The sequence below is a fragment of the Symsagittifera roscoffensis genome, chromosome 6 (genome assembly GCF_963678635.1).
Source record: "Symsagittifera roscoffensis chromosome 6, txSymRosc1.1, whole genome shotgun sequence".
In the NCBI taxonomy this organism is placed as follows: domain Eukaryota; kingdom Metazoa; phylum Xenacoelomorpha; order Acoela; family Convolutidae; genus Symsagittifera; species Symsagittifera roscoffensis.
In genome coordinates, this window is record NC_087067.1 from 38601011 (window position 1) to 38621944 (window position 20934).

The window sequence follows — 20934 nt, forward strand, 5'->3', positions numbered from 1 at the left end:
AATCAATATCATTTGTATGATTGATATGATTGTTAAATCTCAGTAGCTTAACTGTTTCATCAAATCTTCCGATACTTCGTCGAGCTAGTTCTCCTACATATTCTCCATCTTGGATTTCGAAATCGTATATAAAAATGTTTCTTTGCACAATTTCCTCGACAACAGGTAAGTCTTCTACAGAAACTCCACGAAAATTTTTAGGATCATAACTAGATTTTGATATAAAATCTGTAAAGTATCTAGAAGTGTGAGAGTCGAGATCTCTGTTTCCGTTCATGTACATTGCCAATGCGCGGAAAAGACACAAATGATCTTTGTAAGGTTCCTTGTCCTTGTTAGATAAAAGACAGTTAACAGAATGGTTTTTCAGTAGAGGTTCGGGTAAGACAGAGTCCGGACATCCCATGGGGATATTTTTCAGCAAAGCAGCGAAAAATGTGACGTAAGTAATTAACTTGAATCTCCATTTTGTGTCTTGACGTTCTTGGGTACATTGCTCCACAATATCAAATTTTACTATTTTTCCTTAGATTGTTATCAAATCCGCTTTCGTACAAAGTAAGTGGGATTTTTCAAACAGAGTATTGTTTTCATGAGCGTAGAAATAACGATATTCACCAGTCTCAATATTTCGAAGAACAAAACCCAGAGCAATGTTGATTTTGGCTGCAAAATCGAGCTTGTTGAAGACTTCTTCAAGTTTCTCGTCAATGATTTTATTATCTAACTTGGACATTTGGAAGTTAAATACCTTATGTCTCCCATTTTCCATCTCCGTATCCACCAGAAAATGTTGACAAGCACTAAGTTCTTCCTTTGGTTTTTCACCATCTTCCCCTTCTTCCTCCACAATCTTGTTCAAGTCGGCCACCGTATCACTGGGTTTCCGTTGTTTTGCTCCATGATCCTTTCTCCGATGTTGTTGGAGAGAGTAGTAACTGGGGAACTCTTGTTCACAAGAAGAACAAACCGTCGACTGCTTCGAACTTGGTTGAGCATGCTTCTTAGCCATATGATAGCTCATTTCTTGTTGATAATAAGTCAAATACTTACAATCAGGGCAAGAAATAACTCTTTTAGAACAATTTTTCCGGTGTCGAGCTGTGTTTTGACGAGTAAACATATTTCCACAGTCTCCACACTTTACTTTCTCGTTTCCGTTAAGGGCGTGCATTATCTAAAAAAATTGGGACTTTTGAAATGTTCCAAATTTAAAAACTTAAAGTACCAATTGAATAAAAATACTTACTTTTGGTGAAGTAACGAAATGTAAAATTTGAAGTAAAATTCAATTGACTGTTTCTGATGTGTAAACAAAATGAATGATTTCACTCAATAAAATAAGTGTATTTATACTATCAATGACGCCTACGTAATAATCCTTTTACGGTAATGACGTCATTCTTTGAATAGAAGTGACGTCACCGCCTACGCAATTTTCCTTTTATAGTAATGACGTCATTCTATATTTAGAAGTGACGTCACCACCCACGCAATGTTCCTTTTATGATAATGACGTCATTCTATAAATAGAAATGACGTCAACACCCACGCAATTTTCCTTTTATGGTAATGACGTCATTGCTTTGAAAGTTCTAGAATTTTCCAGAAAAATTTTCAACCAATCAGAACTAAGCAGTTCCTAGACATAACTTTGGATCCAAAATATTCATTTTTGAAGAATGTCAATCAAAAAGCATTTGAACTTCCTCGAATTACTCTACAAGAAAAAAGAAAATATTCCGTGTGATTTCCTTATTGATGAAATAGATGTAGATTCTTACTTTTTTCACAACTTTTTGGACGTTTATGTTGTCCAAAATAGAGTTCTCCGACTAAGCGTATTGCGTATCAAAGCTATAAACTTACAGCTGAGTTACACTTGACTAGAAAGGAAATTTTATTTATTTTAGAAAATTTGAAGTTGATAAAAAAATCGTACGATAATATTTCAAAGACTCTTTTTATTCCATATCCAACTCCCAAATTTGTTAAAACTCCCCAGCAAAGTTCTTTATTCCTCCATGTTTTTAAGGACTTTCAAAGTTCAAAATCTTGCATGATCAGGTTTGGTATCAGATTTCCAGAGATTTGCTTTGAAAAATTCATCAAATTTGAGTTATCATCTCAAATTTACATCAAAATTAAAGAACTTGAATATCTGCTGAAAAATCAGCAATTTCTCATCGATTTTAAACAAAAAGTTCAGTTAACTTGATGAGAAGACTTGCAGAGATGCTACTTTTATTAATTTTTCTTCTTTTGTTACTTATATCGGCAATATTTCTTATTTTTACAGCACACAACTTTTGGTCATTTATTTTTGCGATTGTTTTTGTGTATATTTTTACTTATTTGGAAGACTTAAGTCCTTGAAAGGTTCCTCTGATTGGATACGACAATTTGAACAAAAATGAACATTTTTGTGATTGGAAACGACAATGTGTAAAATGGAGCTTTGTTTCCAATTGGACACGAGTTTTCTATACGAATTCCATAAAAGGAAACTAAAATCTGATTGGACACGACTACAATCCAAATAAGGAAAATTCATTCTGATTGGTTAAACCCACACATTCCAGTTGAAGGTACCCCTCTCTCATAATTAAAAAATCATTTTATTTTCAACTTCACTACCGTCAACTACCTCCTCTCTCAGCTCTAAATACAATAATTTCAACATAACTACCGGCAATTTTCTCCCTCTCAACTGTAAATCTTGTTTTTAATCATTTACTCAACTTATTGCTCAAAATGATCTTCTCAGTACAAAACAACAACCTTATGTTCTCGGTGGAATTTTCGGCTGATTTAGTACAAATCCAAGTGCGAGAAACAGTTTGTGGAGTTTTTCTGGCACGAATGGACATCCCAATCCAAGTCTGGCATATGGTGGAAAAGATGCGAAGGGATTTCAACGAACATCATATAACTCAAGTACCCCCTACAGAGAATCAACTTGGAGAGATGCAAATGATGGTGGAAGTGGCCGAGCATGTGGGAATGAACTACCCCGAAATTCCTGACTCTAGATATGTGGCTCAACCGTTCGACGATTTCCTCTTTCCTTGGGAAGAGGGATCTGTGGACAACCCAATTACAATCGAAGAGGATGAGGGGTTCTCTGAGCCAAGAACTCCAGTCAGCGAACCACCAGTGATGGAGGCAAGACCAGCTTTGCGCTCCATTGAGAACTTGCAAAGTTTTGAGAACTCAGCTGCTCGACAGTTCTTTGATTTGTAAATAAATTGGCTACTGTCTTTTGCTTTGTAATTTAATTGTTTTACATCTAGTAAATTTATTTTCAAGAGATAGGAACAAAGAGATCATAGAAAAGTTTATTAGGAAATTTCAACGGTAAAAATTTGTTAAAAATGAAACTAATTATGCATCTGGTAAATACTTTTATAGAATTTTTTTAGAAAGATGGCAAAAAAATTAAACCAATTTTTGCAAGCCTGTTAAAAACTTTACATTAATTTTTGCACCATGCAAAATTTTTCATAATTTTTTTTTTGCACAGTTGTTAAAAAAATCAAAGAAAATCTCGCAAATTAAGAAAAATTTCATTAAATTTTTTCGCCTTTTAAAGAAAACAGACAGAGGATTTTCTTGCACTGTTAATAATTAAATAAAATGAAAATCTTTGTTTTAATTTCGATCATTAAAAAAATTTCCTCTTTGCATGTATATTGATCAAAAATACTGGAAAAACAATGTTTTAAGATAGGGAATAGTACTCAAAGTCAGCAATTATGAAAAAATTTTAGCATTAGTTTAACAAGTTTTTTACAATAAAATTTTGCAGTTTTTGAATATAAATACGAAAAAATAAGTTAGATTTTTGGATTTGTTTTCAAAAAAACTACGAAAAAACTTACATCTAACACAAAATTTTGTTGAAAATTTTTGCACACTTGTTGAAAAAACAAAAACAGTTTTTGCATCTTGTATAAAAGTTTAATTAAATTTTTGCAAACGTGTTGAAAAAATCAAACCAAAATTTGCATCTTGCGAAAAAAATTTGCATCTGATGGCGGCCACTTCCACCATCAGATGCAAATGATGGTGGAAGTGGCCGAGCATGTGGGAATGAACTACCCCGAAATTCCTGACTCTAGATATGTGGCTCAACCGTTCGACGATTTCCTTTTTCCTTGGGAAGAGGGATCTGTGGACAACCCAATTACAATCGAAGAGGATGAGGGGTTCTCTGAGCCAAGAACTCCAGTCAGCGAACCACCAGTGATGGAGGCAAGACCAGCTTTGCGCTCCATTGAGAACTTGCAAAGTTTTGAGAACTCAGCTGCTCGACAGCTCTTTGATTTGTAAATAAATTGGCTACTGTCTTTTGCTTTGTAATTTAATTGTTTTACATCTAGTAAATTTATTTTCAAGAGATAGGAACAAAGAGATCATAGAAAAGTTTATTAGGAAATTTCAATGGTAAAAATTTGTTAAAAATGAAACTAATTATGCATCTGGTAAATACTTTTATAGAATTTTTTTAGAAAGATGGCAAAAAAATTAAACCAATTTTTGCAAGCCTGTTAAAAACTTTACATTAATTTTTGCACCATGCAAAACTTTTCATAATTTTTTTTTTGCACAGTTGTTAAAAAAATCAAAGAAAATCTCGCAAATTAAGAAAAATTTCATTAAATTTTTTCGCTTTTTAAAGAAAACAGACAGAGGATTTTCTTGCACTGTTAATAATTAAATAAAATGAAAATCTTTGTTTTAATTTCGATCATTAAAAAAATTTCCTCTTTGCATGTATATTGATCAAAAATACTGGAAAAACAATGTTTTAAGATAGGGAATAGTACTCAAAGTCAGCAATTATGAAAAAATTTTAGCATTAGTTTAACAAGTTTTTTACAATAAAATTTTGCAGTTTTTGAATATAAATACGAAAAAATAAGTTAGATTTTTGGATTTGTTTTCAAAAAAACTACGAAAAAACTTACATCTAACACAAAATTTTGTTGAAAATTTTTGCACACTTGTTGAAAAAACAAAAACAGTTTTTGCATCTTGTATAAAAGTTTAATTAAATTTTTGCAAACGTGTTGAAAAAATCAAACCAAAATTTGCATCTTGCAAAAAAACTCTAAGTTAATTTTTGCACACGTGTTGAAAATTGCATATTTTTTCGTTGAAACATTTTTTGATTTAAATAAAAACAATTTTGACAAGATTTTTTCAAACAAATATTCAACTATTTATAGAAAAATTGATACGCTACTATTTACAGTACCAAAACCATCAATGAAACAATCAACAATTTTCAACAAATCAGTCTCATACTTTGAGTTTTGAACTTTTCGAATCCTTTCCAAAAAAGCTGATTCAAGAGTCTGAGTGGACGCAAGTTCCTGATCAGAAATGAAAAAATTGCAGAGAGGCTACTTTTATTAATTTTCCTTCTTTTGTTACTTGTATCGGCAATATTTCTTATTTTGACAGCACACAACTTTTGGTCATTTATTTTTGCGATTGTTTTCGTGTATATTTTTACTTATTTGGAAGACTTAAGTCCTTGAAAGGTTCCTCTGATTGGATACGACAACTTGAACAAAAATGAACATTTTTGTGATTGGAAACGACAATGTGTAAAATGGAGCTTTGTTTCCAATTGGACACGAGTTTTCTATAAGAATTCCATAAAAGGAAACTAAAATCTGATTGGACACGACTACAATCCAAATAAGGAAAATCCATTCTGATAGGTTGAACCTAAACATTCCAGTTGAAGATACCCCTCACTCCTAACTAAAAATCATTTCATTTTCAACTTAACTACCATCAACTACCTACTCTCTCAGCTCTAAACATCCTAATTTCAACTTATTTTTTTAAGGTTCCCCCTCCTCTCAGTTCTTTCTTGTTTTTGCTCTTTTAGTCATCTTATTGCTCAAAATGATCTTCTCAGTGCAAAACAGCAACCTCAAGTACTCTGTAGAATTTTCGCCTGATCTAGTACAAATTCAAGTGCGAGAAACAGTCTCTGGAGTTTTTCTGGCTCGAATGGACATCCCAATCCAAGTCTGGCACATGGTGGAAGTGATGCGAAGGGATTTCAGCGAGCATCATATGATGCAAGTTCCCATCACAGAAAACCAACTTGGAACCATGCAAATGATGGCGGAATCGTCTGAGCATGTGGGAATGAACTACCCCGAGATTCCTGACTCAAGATTTGTAGCTCAACCAGTCGACGACTTCCTTTTTCCTTGGGAGGAGGCAGGATCAGTCGAAAACCCCATCACAATAGATGAAGATGAGGGTTTCTCAGAAACAATGACGCCTCCAGTTCCACAACAACCACCAGCAATGGAACCTCGTCCAGCTCTGCGTTCTATAGAGAACCTCCAGAACTCTTCTGCTGCTCGACAGTACTTTGATTAAATGTTTTTGTAAATAAAGGTTGTTTGGTTTTGACTTCGTTTTCTGTAATTAATTTCTTCAATTTCATTTTAATTATGAGAATAGATGAAAGGTTCAAGGTAAACCATTGAAAAACAATTAGAACTTAGTTAAGTGCTCCGAACTCGCACACATGTTAAAAAATTTGATTAATTTTTGTACAAAAATTCGGAAAAACACTAGAAAAACTGTACACAAGTAAAAAATTACCTCATCGATGAACACACTTTTAGCCTTGTGTAAAAAAAATTGAAACACTTTTCGCATTCTGTCGAAAAAAAGTAAAACACTTTTCGCATTTTGTCGAAAAAATAAAACACTTTTTGCATTATATCGAAAAAAGTAAAACACTTTTCGCATTTTATCGAAAAAATTGAAACACTTTTCGCATTTTATCGAAAAAAGTAAAACACTTTTCGCATTTTGTCGAAAAAAATTGAAATATTTTTCGCATTTGTAGTGAAAAAGCGAAACACTTTTTGCATCTTGTTAAAAAAAGTAAAACACTTTTCGCATCTTCTCAAAAAAGTTGAAACATTTTTCGCATTATGTCAAAAAAAATTAAAACACTTTTTACAACTTGTTAAAAAAATTGAAATGTTTTTTGGTAACTTTTTGAAAATCAAAAGAAATATTACATCTTTCTTACATGTTTGAAAAATTTTTTTGCAAATGTTTTTGACAACGGTGATTTTTGTTTCGGTAATTAGTGAAAACTTTTTAAACATATGAGAGAAAATAGATGGAATATCAGAAGTTTTTTATTGAAAAATTGACATGATCACTATTTACAAATCCATAACCATCAATAAAACAGTCTATTATTTTTAACAAATCATGTTCATATATTGAGTTTTGTACTTTACGAATTCTGTCTAAAAATGCTGAGCCAAGAGTTTGCGTAGATGCAAGTTTTTGATTAGAACTTAGATAATGTTTTTTTGAACTTTTTGCGAACAAGTCGTTTCCTTGATACGCTTGGTGTTTTTTCTGCTCCTTTCCATCGTAAATTATGCTGCACTCCACAACTAAGCTGATTGAAGACTTCCCCACTTGATGTGACAATACTCGAAAAGAATCTGTGCTTGTTCAAAGTGTAAAGACAATCAATTTCTTGATAAATTTATTGATATTTGTCTAATCTCTGAAGAATTTGGCTAAGGGAAGTTCCAATTAAAATTATATGAAATTTGCAATTTCCCAAGGAACAGAAAGAATTGTGAGTAGAGACGCAATAATCTTGGGTTACTATGTATTTTTCGTAAAAATTGTTGGAAACAGAAATAAACAATGATTTACTATTATAATCTGAATAAAAGCTGGGAAGAGCTTGACACATAGCAGCTGCCATTGGGAAAAATGATTTTCGCAGAAAATGGTGGAGTTATATAGTAGTAGTAACGCCTACGCAGCTTCCATATAGGGAAATCCTTCCATATTTGGTACTACTTCCATATATGGAAATGGCGATGACTCATACTGCTTACTTCCATTTTCATTTAAACTCAAAGTCATTTCTCTCATTTCTCCTCATCTGATCAGTTTGTTCTTCAAAATGTACTCGAGAAAAGTTGATAGTTCCAACTATATTGAATTTTCAAAAAATCAAAAAAGAATTGGGAGATTTGTTTGGTTCCAAAAATCCTACAAGGGAAAAATATGCTTGGAACCGTGCTTTCAACTATTAAAAATAAATGATTTGGGACAATTTGAAAAGTCTCAACAAGTCTATCTTAGTGAAAAAGAAGGCGAAGCAATATCCGCAATACGGAATACTATTATTCATGATGCTGAAAATCTTGGACTCGTACCTATATATGAAGCCAAATCTGGCAGAGAATCAACTATGGATCAGGAGCTCGACATCTGTAATAGAGTATATGAAATAGCAATGTACAACATGAGGAGGGTGTGTGTCACAATCAAGAAGTACAACATGAGCAAGCCACCCTACATTCAGATTCGACTCTTCACTGCAAAGGAAAATGAAGACTTGAAGCAAGTTGCATATGTCAACTATACTTTGAATGAATTCAAAGAACTGTCCCAATTATTGGGAGATTTTATGTTTGTTGATAATTGTAAACCTCAGTAAAGCTTTGTGATGTTTTGCATGTTTAGTAATTGAGATATTATTGGTTCAAAACTATTTTTCTTACTAAAGTGTATATTTAGAGCTATAATAACTGAGGAAAAGTCAGACAAAACATACAATTTTATCGAAATTGACATAAAACACTAACCAATTATGAAATGATTTTCCAGTATTTATTTATGAAATTACAGATAAATGTATTTAATAACTGTTTTCATCAAAGTTTAGCTAAATTTTGCCTCAAATTAAGAAAATTACAAACAAGAATGTATATTTAGTTGAAAACATTGTCATTATTTTTCTTAGATTTTTTGAATTTCATTGGTTGTTTTCAATTTTTTTCTGCCTTAGTTTGAGGTTTTTATTGGCTACATGAATTTCCTTGAAACTAATTAGACTCTAAATAATCAAAAAATATTTACGGTGACTGTTATTTCAAAATACTTTAAAAATGATAAAACAATTCGAGTTTTTTAAGTTTCTTCATATATTTCAGTAAGAAAAATGTTTCCATCAAAAGCGTTTTCAATGTCTGAATTGAACATTTATCAGATTTTAAAATTTAACTACTACAAAAAACTACAAGAGTGGTGGTCAGATGAAATTGATGGAGATTGTATTAGTTTTAATTTGTATAGACACACAGAAATTTCAATAGTTTTGTTAAAAAGATGGAGAGGAGATTACAAAAAAGAAGAGTACTGTCATATTTATCAACAATGTTTTTTTTAGAAGAGTTAACTCAGATTGGGTGGTCGATCAGTAAAAAACAAAACAAGGGAAGAGCCTATGAAACAGAAATTGGAGATAAGGAACATCAATTCGATTACTGTTTTGAATTTGATACAAATACAAATTCCAGATTTGTCAGAATATCTTTTGATCGTTTATCCAAATTTAATAGACTTCCGGTTGTTTATACTACAATATACCAAAAAGAAAACGATAAAAACGTATATTTTGGTAATTTTTTTTTTCACTGGTTAGAAATAGAACAAATCGGAAAAGTTTTGATCGAAATTTCAAAATTTGAATTGAATATCGAAAAAACAATATAAACTAGACAAGAAGTCTCATTTATCCCACTATGGTATCAAACTTTAAATCTTAGTTATGTTGGAAAAATTCAATAAAATGTATTGATTAAGAAATTTCATAAACATAGTCTGGTTCTGATCTACAAAGTGTTCAAAATCTGTGATTACTTCATTCTGATTGGTTATTAACACAAATAATGACTGTGAAAGTATCCTCAAAATCTACAAATTTTAAATAAATTGTTGAAAACTTCATGAGAAGAAGAGCTCAACTCTGATTGGTTGACTTTAAACTTCTTGAAAATTTCATGACTTTTGCAGCTCAATTCTGATAGGTTGACATTGAATTTGTTGAAAATTACATGACTTTTGAAGCTCAATTCTGATTGGTGGACATTGAATTTGTCAAAAATCACATGACTATTGAAGCTCAATTCTGATTGGTTGATATCAGAAAAGATAAAAGTTTCCTTGTAATTATTGCTCGATTCTGATTGGTTGATATTTTAAAAGTTCAAATCGTCGTGAAGCTTTCCATGGAACTCGATCCGAAAACTTTTAATCAACAGTAAAAACTCCCTTGGTTGCAAGCTTGCGGAGATTTGTTGTGATAAATTTGAAGTAAAGTGCATAACATCTGCTAATGAGTGTTTAAGTATTCGCCTAAAAATTGTAAAACTTGGATATTTGGAAAACATCAACTAATTGAAAGGTTTTTTGTAGTTGCTATTTTAAAGTTTTCCTTGTTTAGTGCTTGTAAAAGTGTTCATAGAGCAGAGCTTTTTAAGCAGATAATGTGGTTTGACTTATTAAGAATTATGTTTTTCTATTGATCTTTTGATGATTTCAGAAAAGAAATTGATAAATGACCTGGAAAAATGTATATTTTGCTAAACTTTGAAAGTTTCAAGATAATGATATACATCATTCCAACTAAAAATTTAGTCTAAAATAGAAATTCAGATTTAAAACAGCATTATACAGTTATGAGCTTGAGAAAATCCTTTAAAGCTTATCAGTAAAGGGTTTATGGTTTTAATTCAGCTTCGGATTATTGATCGTTCGTTGAAACGATACATTTTTCCATCTAAAATTCAATTTTCAAGTAAAAATTTGCTCAAATTGGATTCATTTGGTAGATAGTAGATGAAGCAGAAACTGAGAAAATGCTAAAATGAGATAGAAACTCAATTTAATCCTTAAGAGATTTACATTCTTTTACTAAAATTTAGCTTATAAAGTATATCTTGTGAAAAAATCCGACATAAAAATTCTCAAAGTCCTTGGTACTTTTGGTACTTTATATGAAATATTTGGTACTTTATATGAAAGATCAAATGTTTTGAAGATAATTTTTGAAAAGCAAACCCAATTCGACATCTTTTGGAAGAAAATACATAAAGCATAAATCGAAAACTTGCTTTCAAGATCTACTTTTCCTTGCTACACAATACTACATAGAATATACAACACTATATACAATACATTACTACATTTTTACTACATAGAGTTTTTTTTTTCTTAATAAAAATCAGAAAATTACACAATTGTTCCAGTTTGCACCTTGCTTTGCTTTGCTAAATCAATTTTTTGAGACTCGCTCTTTCAGAAGTTTTTATATTGTAGATGTTAGGAACTAGGTTCTCTTGCGTATTTCCGGAAATTTTCAGATTATAACTAATAGAGCTGCTCCTAATTTGTTCTTAGATCGTAAAAATACACCTTTATATTCTCACTGTGTACATATATTTTTGAATGCTTTAACTAGCACCAATTCTTTCTCACTTGGATATTTTTGAGAAAATTTCCGTCATAAATTAAGAAAAAAAGCGAGTTAATAACTATTTTGCAAGAAAAGTGATAGTTAATGATTCCAAAATGTGTATTTTTGCTTAAATAGTTTACAATAGCAACTGAACAGGGGAACTTCGAGGAAGATATTAACATTTTTTATTGTAATAATCATACGGTATCAGTTCTAATTTCATCTCTGCTAGCAAATTGTTCGTTCAATTGATACTATTTTCCTCCTAAATTCTCCAGTTTTGACTAAATTTTCTAGTAAAGTGTGTTCAATAGCGAAAACATGTTTTAAACAGAAAGCAAGGATAACTTTAAAACATGGAAAACTCTACGGAAAATCTTGAAAGTTATGTTGCAGAAGCAACAGAGAGATAATCATCAGTTATGAAGAAGTTTTTGTTGAATTTGAGCCAATATCGAATAAATTTTTAAGAAACATTTATCCCATTTTAAACAAATTTAGCAATAAACTGTTCATTTTTATCAATAATCAGAAATTGCTAATTTTTAACATGAAAAATTGCTCACAAGTTGTAATTTTTGTACAACTTTGGGTAATTCAATGAGAAAAAAATGAGGAGGAGTTGAATCATGGAGTTTGATTTAGAAATTTCATAGGATATTACCCTTAATGTTCATTTGAATTGAGATTCCTAAAAATACTCCCTGAACTGGACAAAAAAAACAGTTAAAAACCAAAGTAAAGGTTCGAAATGGAAAATTTCATGTAAATTTGATTAATTTTTATTTTACCTTCTCGAAAATTACGACTAATTTCACTGTTTTCCGGAAGTTTCAATATTGATTCTGCTACTATGAACCTTCTTTTCAGTGTTTAGAGCATTGTATAACCAAATATTTAGCTCAAATTAAGGTAAATTTCATCGTATTTCAATATTTTGAGAAAAATTTGTTGAAAAAGACATTTTTTTATTCAAAATTTTGTATCATTGTCTCAACATAATGCCAATTAACATACAGTCTTAGCTTATTTTTAAAATCTATACGTAAAAGTATGTTTAAAATTAGATCAAAAGCAACAATACATTAGCCAAAATTATGAGATTTCTGCAATTTTTTCCAAATACTTGAAATTTTTGCAATTTTTTCCAAATACTTGAAATTTTTGCAATTTTTTCCAAATACTTGAAATTTTTGCAATTTTTTCCAAATACTTGAAATTTTTGCAATTTTTTCCAAATACTTGAAATTTTTGCAAATTTTTTCTCAAAAAATATGAATTTTTTCGAAATTTCAGTAGGTTTCAGCATTGTTTCAGTTAGATAGAAAGTAAGATTATTTAATAAATTAGGTCAAATAATAGCTAACCTTATCGTGTTTTGAATTTTTTCGAAAAATTTTTTTTGATAAAATTTCCAAGTTTTTGCACAAAAACTCTTACCATTGACTTACCATGCACCAAAAAACTAAATACATAACCTTTATTCTACACGTAATTAACAATTAACTGTTCCCAATTAGATAACGCGCTCCAAAAACTTTGCGAAAAAAATGAACAAAAACCAAAAAATTTTCGTTTTTCTTTCTCTTACCATCACACTGAAACCTTACCATCGGTATTCCCTATTTTAATACATTGTAGACTCTATACCCAATCTTAATACATAGCTTGAAGACCGGATGCTCTATTCCCTATCTTAATACATGTGGGTCTTCAGGGTCCCCTCCCCCTGATCAGCTCCAACATCTACTACTTGTGCATTTGAGAGTTCGTCACGAACACGGTTGTAAATAAAATGAAAGAGGATTTTTTTCTGGAACAAGAGACAATCGAGGTAAAATACTGATGCCTCTGTAGTTACACACATCAATTTTACTGCCAGATTTGAAAAAAGGTATAACATACGCTTGTTTCCAAATATTTGGCCAGAGACGCGTAGAAATAATGCAAGTAAAAAGAACGTAAACGAGCGGCACTAAAATTATTGGCACTCTTTCTAATAATGAAGGGGGGGATACCATCAGCTGCAACCGACGCAGTGTCCAGAATTTTCTTTAAGAGCAGTTCAACATCACTGGAACTAAAATTGACTTCATCTAGTTTAATACCAGTGTCTTCGCTCACTTCAGGCATCGGCGTAGAAAAATCACTCCTGTTTAAAAACCGAAGATAAAAACGTATTGAATAAATTCGCTTTGCCATGGTCGTTTGACGCTTTTACTGACATGTAAGTAATTTCAGCAGGTAGCATACCATCACCAAAATAAATTTTAAGAAGTTTGTAACAATTATTTATATCAAGAGTTTCAAAATTAGATACTAATGTTAATTTGTCAAGCTCAACGGACTCCATAAGGGTAGCCTGCAAATCACCAAGCTTGTGAGAGCTAAGTAACCCAACAGACTTTAACCGTCTCTTCTCAATAGCAACCATATTAGTGACGTGAACAGAGTGGCTAGAAAAATAAAAGGGTAAAAGCTGCCTTTTCTTGCGCTTCACATTAACAGACATGTAAACTGCATTTATTAGGATGTTGTACTAACTATTAAAAAAGGTTGAGCATCTATTTGATAATAGTACGGAAGAAAATTGTTGAAATACATCAGACCAAGGTCAAAATTAGAAAGATTAAAACTGCCTTTAGAGTAAACGGGAACATCGCAGGAACTGGATGTCCGTTCTTAGTAATTAATGTGAATGTTGATAGAAATTGGATAATGATCTGAACAAAAAGTGCTCGAAAGGACAGATACAGAGCAAAGATTTGGACAGTTAGTAACAAAAATGTCTAAAAATTTGCCGTTTATATGAGTACTGTTCTTGACTAATTGAACGCGATTAAACTGTTCAAACAAATCAATGATTGAATTTGAATAGTCTGAACAAGCGTTATAAGACGTCCGACAGATATCTGGGGAATTAAAGTCGCCGCAAATACAAATAAAGCCATCAGGATGCCTAGCAGCAAATCTACTAGTATATGATAAAATACACGATTTGAGCACTGTAACATTCGCCCGGAAGATACATATCGACGGATAACAAAACTAAGTCTTAAGACGACTGGCTAGCGTCTAAACAGAGCTTTGCATGTTTTTCACCGTCTCTACCAAGCCAGTACTTTTCGGTGGTCTTTCTTACATCGGGTCGACAAAAACGTTACTGTTCTCCGGCTTCGACCAGAACGCTCAAATTAACTGAATTACATGCAAAAATAGTGAGCTCATGGCTGGGTCTCAGTATCCCCAGACCACGAGGTCACTCCTAAAAACAGGGCTACTATTTATTATATTAATATTGTTTTTGTTCAGTAGATAAAAATCATCATCTCCATCGAAGATGGATCAACCCTTTCCCCCAACTCTTAGCACCTCATCCCTGTCAAAACTAATCCAAATATCAATTAAATTCAAGTCAGGACATGACAGGATGCTAAAAGTTCATATGAGTCAATAAAAGTTTTCCGTCCCGAGACCCTTCCGGATTCTTGAATCCGGTGAATCAAGCTCCTTAAGTTCGATTTCACGACAACACGGAAGGCTGGTTTCTTACCCTTCACCGTTGTTCGCAACGGCCTTGCAACTATTGTAGCAGCACAATAGTTGCAACTCGGAACGTTCTCTGCACTCTGCTGCTGTTTTTCTTCAATTTCGACTTCTTCAATTTCGATAAAGTTGTTCTCGTCAGCGCAACTAACGTTGTTGTTGTGTTTTTTCACTCGTTTTTGTTAAAAATGGCCGTTTCAGCATTTCTCAGAAATGTGACGTCATCATTCGGATTTTTGAAATTTTAAAATACTAGAATATTCTAGCCTTCACCGTTTGGCTAAACGTTCCAATAACGCCCTTAGTTCATAAAAACCACCAATCCGGAAGGCTTACTGCTAAAATTCCGAATTCTGCAGAGATTGCATTTTTCACATTCTGGTCGAATGTCACATACTCCCCGGACAGTCCGGTCAATGTCCTCATTGAATCGCGCAATGTTCTAAATGGTTACAGTGTCATCGAACAGAATTTACAAAATGCACGAAATTACTTTTATCTACGTCACATCGACTCACTGCAGAATATAAATGGCATCATACTACATCATTATAGCCTTCAAATTCTTTCATTAATCTGCACATTGAGGATATGACTTAAGATAAAACATATTTTCTGACTTCCAGTGTCAATGTCCCAATTGAAACTTTTTCTCTTAGATTTAAAAGGTGTTGGCTTGCAGGACAGTCCTGCCAACCAACAAGCTAAAATTTTCCTACTATGCTCCTTCCCTTCGGAAATCTTGCTTGTTTATTGTCCTGAATATTAAAACTAAGAAACTTTGTGGTTAGAAAGAACAATGCAACAATCTCCCTCTTCGAGAGATTACTCAAGCCTTCCACATGACCAGAAAGTGATCAGTCTTCCTAAGTGATTAAAAACAATCATGCAGGCTGGAATATTTAAATATACTCTTCCCTCAAGCCTTTCTAAATAAATAATAAGTGAGTGTCTCTAAAGCCACTTCAACTAAAACCAAAATGCAAATTTATAAATGCAACAATTTCAAAACTCAACTAAATGTTTCAGTTTTCAATTACAACTTGGTTGCTTGGTTTCTCACTTGAGTTTTTCACACACACAAAACATTTCTGAGTTTTGACTTTTCTTCATCATCCCTTTGTTCTCTTCTTTTTTCGTCGTTTAGAAGTTCTAAAACTTCTAAATTCTTCTAATTTTCTTTCTTGCTGCCTCTAGTTTTCTCGACCATTCGTCAATGCTCCATTTCCTCCTCCTGTGACACTGACTCCGCACTTTCGGTTTCCGTGTCTTGTAGCACGTCATTGACTATCCTGACGCTGTTGGAAGCCGTCCTCCAACACTTCTGCTCTTCCACCCTCTGTTTACAGCAAGGTAGGGGATCCACGTTTGATTCTCTGTTTCTACAGAAGCTGTTGTGGAGACACAACGTCACGTTTCTCTCCAAATCTTCTTTCAGCATCTCTGCCTTCTCATTTCCACTACGCTCGCTCGTCCTGGAAATTCTTTTCACAGCGGTGGTCACTGCATTCCGATGAGTCACGAAAGCTCGCTTGAAATCTACTGCCCCAATGTCCAGCTGATATTCACTGTACACTCTGCCATGTTTCGACATATGCTTTTTCGCATACTCGTACAACCATGCAGTCATGTTAGCTCTGAACCATGGCATCAATCGTTTTCTTGCCCATATCTTCTTCACTTCCATCGGAATGTTTAGAACTTTGCACATTGTCTCAAAAAGATCTAAATATTTTAGACAATCTAATTTCCGCAATTGTTCTCTCGTCGGTGCCTCCTGTCTATTATTTTCTCTCACATGAGCTTCCAGCCATTGTATTGCCATCATAACTCCCACTATCACTATTGTTACGGGCTGTGATGAATCTGGTAAACCCATGGAGAGCAGCTCTCCAGAGTCCCAGATCAACATCAGATTACTACGCTTGGGATACCACCAGGTCTGCAGCAAGCAGTGGCAAGGAAACTCATCATGCGTCAACATGATGCTCCTCCAATTACGTTTTCCCGAAGCTTCCAGCAATGGTTCCACTTCCATCATCACTCGGTGGATTTCATCATTCTCATCTACTGCATTGTATTCTGTGACAGTTGATCCTCCCTGTTTCTGTTTTTCGAAGTCACTGAAATTCCCGCTCACATATCCCATGAACTTCTTTCCTAGTATTGACTCCAACTCTGGTATTGACTCCAACTCCAACAATGGTTCTCTCTGGAATTGCTGAGAACATCTTACATAGTAACTCGTAAGACTTTTCAGACATCCTCGCTAATCTCACACACTTCGGCACTGAGAAGGCTTGATCCACAATCGTTCTTGTACTCTTTACGTCCACAGCTACGAAATGTACAGGATATCTGCTCTTGCACATTGGAGCCAACGTTGAGCCCACCAAATATCGTGCTCCTGATGGTCCACAATAAGTTTCGCTGTGTCTGATGTTCATCTCTGTTTCGATTGCTTCCCTCCATTTTCCTATATACTTCTGCTCAGTCTGCAGAACTCCTGGGAATACTTCTACGCTGATGGCTGTGACCATCTCATGTTTCTGTTCTAGATTCAATAGTGACTCTAAAGAACCAAACATGCTGTAGAATCCTAGTGCAGTCACTAGATTCACATCGGTTCCTCCATGGCGATCTGCTATCAGTTCCGTTTCCGTTCTTGCTTTCATCACTACATTTCCAAACAATACTGTCAACTGCTTGTGTTGTTTCTCCAGGGTTTTCACACAGTCTAGACTTCCACAAACGTGACCCTCTAGTCCACAGACTCCCGCCAGACAGCTACCAGGTTTGACCCAGTCTTCTGGTCCCCAGCGAGGCAACTCCACTTTATCTTCTCCGTTGCTCTTAGAGGCTGTTATCATCACATTATATATGATGTTGAGGTCACGCAGGTTACAGTCTGCATTCAGTTCCCTCTGTACGTCTTGTGTCGCCCGTAATATTGAGTCAGCGTTGGGACTAGGACACCATGATGGCCTCATAAATTCCCACACTGCCATCAAGCTCGTTCTCAGTAACTCATCTGAGAATCCCAACCCAAACTCCACTCTCTTGTCGGATTTTGGTACTGAAGGTGCAGTCACCTCTTCTTCCAAGACCAGTCCCAATTTGGCCTGTGGATTGTTGACGCTTTTAATCGTTACAATTCTGGACGTCCAGAATCTTAGTAACACCGCCTGCTCGTAATCAAAGAAGCAATCACGTATGTCTTCACTCAGGAAAGGATTGTACGCTATCCCTATGATCCCAGATACATAGCTATATGACTTCTTTTTGATCGGTCCACAGTATTCACTGGACTTCGGCAATGCTCCCATAGATTCTTTAGTGAGTCTCAGCTCCTTGTTTGAGAATCTTCTGATCTCATCTATCTTTTTCATCGGTTCCAATTCTTCAGGTTCTTTCATGTTCACCCTCATCGGTTTACTTTGCTGCATGTCCAGCAGTGCTAGCAAGAACAAGGCTTTCGTTCGCTCATCGCCTTCCCTCAAGATTTTAACACAAGTGTTTAATGCAGGTACTGAAATCTGCTCTATCAGGAATCTAATAAAACAGAGAGCATCTCTCCGCTTCGCACACGCTACTGCTGCTCCCTCCTGGACTATCAGATCCCTCAGATTCGTCATAAGGAACACCTTTTCTTCTTTTGACCTTTTTCTTTCCTCTGAGTCATATTCTTCGCGAGTCAGTCCCATCATGCACCAGGCGAACCTGAGTTGTAACTCTGTCCTTACGTAAGGTACTGCCACGAGAGCATGTATTCTTGGTGTAGTCCTCATTTCTTCTTCGAAATACCTGAATACTACTGCTTTCCATGGAAGGCTCACTAACTGCTCGATCGTCTCCGCCTGCACGTCAGACGACGCCAAAGTTCCATACGCCTTCTGCTTGAGGGTGGTGCCTTGCAACATTGTTTCCAGATAACCCTCCATGGCTTTTTCTTCTTCCAGGGCCATTACATACCCTCTAGCCGAGTTTCGGTATTCCAACATCTCCATGTATCCACCGGTGGGTTCATCTATCGACACTGTCTCAGACACTGTTAGTCTGTTGTATTCCACTGGTGTTAGTTGTCCTGCAACACTTCCCTTTCCATGATTCATGGGAGATGGTTTGAAGTCCCTCATTTTACTCTCTCCACATTGACTGAGTATTTCCATTTCTAAAGTTGCTCCAGTCAGAGTGCGGTCACTCCTTTTGGATTTATAACCGGTTGACTTTATTCCCGCCATGAGAATGGGTGGCACCATCGCTATATCAGTTAATATTCTATCTGTGCCAGACAATTGATAATCACCTTGCCCCAAATCCATGACTTCTTCGACTCGCTTCCTTTTCGCTGAGTTACCAGCTTTCATCGATATTTCTGAATCCACTTTTGTCTTTCCAATTCTCCTCGGCATCACTCTGCTGCCTAACTTCATTTTCATCGCATTGATTTTATCAATCACCATTTTCGATCGCATCGTTCCTCTCCTGGTCCTTGACAGGTACACCACCTCTCCTTCATCGTCCTGCGGTGTCATCTTGATGGGAGAATTCGCTTCACTCTCATCAGTGGCTGAGTCGATCACCAACTCACTCAGTCTCCCTTCACACTCATCAAGCTTGTCAAGTACTTCTCTCATCAAGGGTTGATTGAGACCTCTTTTGAGGATGGACTGGGTTCCATAGCTCTGAATCACAGTCCAGACTTCTTCCATGAACGCCACTCTGTCCAGCTTACATCCCGTCCTACTCTCGTGGTCTCGGTGATCTACTTCCCATTCTTCTTCGGGCAGCGTTCCCAAGAAAGGTACTCTGGCTGAGGCCTCTATTCTTCTCCTCCGAGGTGATTCCGTGAGGATTCTCTGGTCGTTATTTCTTGAATTGCCAGGAGAGCTGCTCTCCGGCAAATTCCGTTTCATTTCCTCAAAGGCTGACGGAGGTTCCAGTGTCGAGATGCCTTCATCCGCTGGCTCAGTCGTTTCCAACGTGTCTGCATTATTCTCAAGATCACTGAAGATATTGAAATCCAGGCTGGATGTTCCTCCTGTCGATGCCCTGTCGTCTTCCCCACCAGCTTGATCTTGTTGCATGGGTTCTTCAGTCTGACGGCTTCCACCCTGTCCGTCGTCTCCTTCTGACTTATCCTTATTCGAGTTCGATGGTCCTTGTTCGTCATTGTCGGCTTCTTCATGGAATCTCGGTATGAGCAATGTACCGGCCGATTTATCTTCCTCTTCTCCATGGACCACTTTGATTTCTTCGCAGCCGAAGGGTGCTAGGAAAGTTCTCGTCTGCAATACTCATCCAACTTTCATCTCCTTCCTCACACTGGTCAGGATCAATGAGGCTTCAGGCAATTCTGTCCTGCCTCTCATTCTCATCGGAGCTAAGCCTAGTCCTTTCCATTCCTCGTCAAATCTTCCAGGCTTGGGAGTAGCGGCGTTGCTTATTCGCCTTCTCGTCGCTTGATCCGTGTATGCAAATCGTGTGTACTGTAACACGGCGGCATTTCTCCCAACGAAGTATGGATCCATCGTTCCCATGAAATTCCCTACTCTCCTTTCATTGGTTTCGAATGCTCTCAATCTAGGAGTTTGTACTACGGAGACTGCTCCGAGCAGCATCCTTCTTATCAGAGGGAATTCAGGGATTGCCTCCGGTAGCTTCTTGTAATCGCCCCAGTCCTTCGTCTCTTCTCTCACTTTGTGATAGGCTGCTGTGAGACGAGGCACTCTGGTCATTTCACCATTCGTTTTGTCATAGGGCCTCAGATTCCAAAGCTTTGGAAACACCTCGATGTGCCCTCTTTCTACTTCTCCCATGCGGTCACAGAAGTGATCGTCAAAATTGATGACTGTCATCTCTGGCTCCGATATCTTCGCAAATAACAGATCTTCACTCATGAGCTCTCGCAATGCGTGCTGCTCGCACCAGTTCAGTGTACTACCGTCCACTGCCGATATGAGGTTCAGGTGCAGCACCGACCTCCTATATGCTTCCACTTTAACGTCAGGGAACGCAAAGGTGACTGCTGGTCCATAGATCACTGTCACGAACTCCGTGAC

The 20934-nt window shown here is 35.5% G+C and overlaps 1 protein-coding gene across 1 annotated transcript in view; it reads left to right on the forward strand.

Annotated features, from left to right (window-relative positions):
• The first annotated feature begins 2889 nt into the window (after positions 1-2889).
• Positions 2890-20934, forward strand: part of LOC134848725 (uncharacterized) — a 79923-nt gene continuing 61878 nt past the window's right edge. Inside the window, exon 1 of the mRNA XM_063866237.1 lies at positions 2890-3047. Coding sequence (XP_063722307.1) covers positions 2890-3047 — 158 coding nt within the window. The remainder of the gene's footprint in view (positions 3048-20934) is intronic.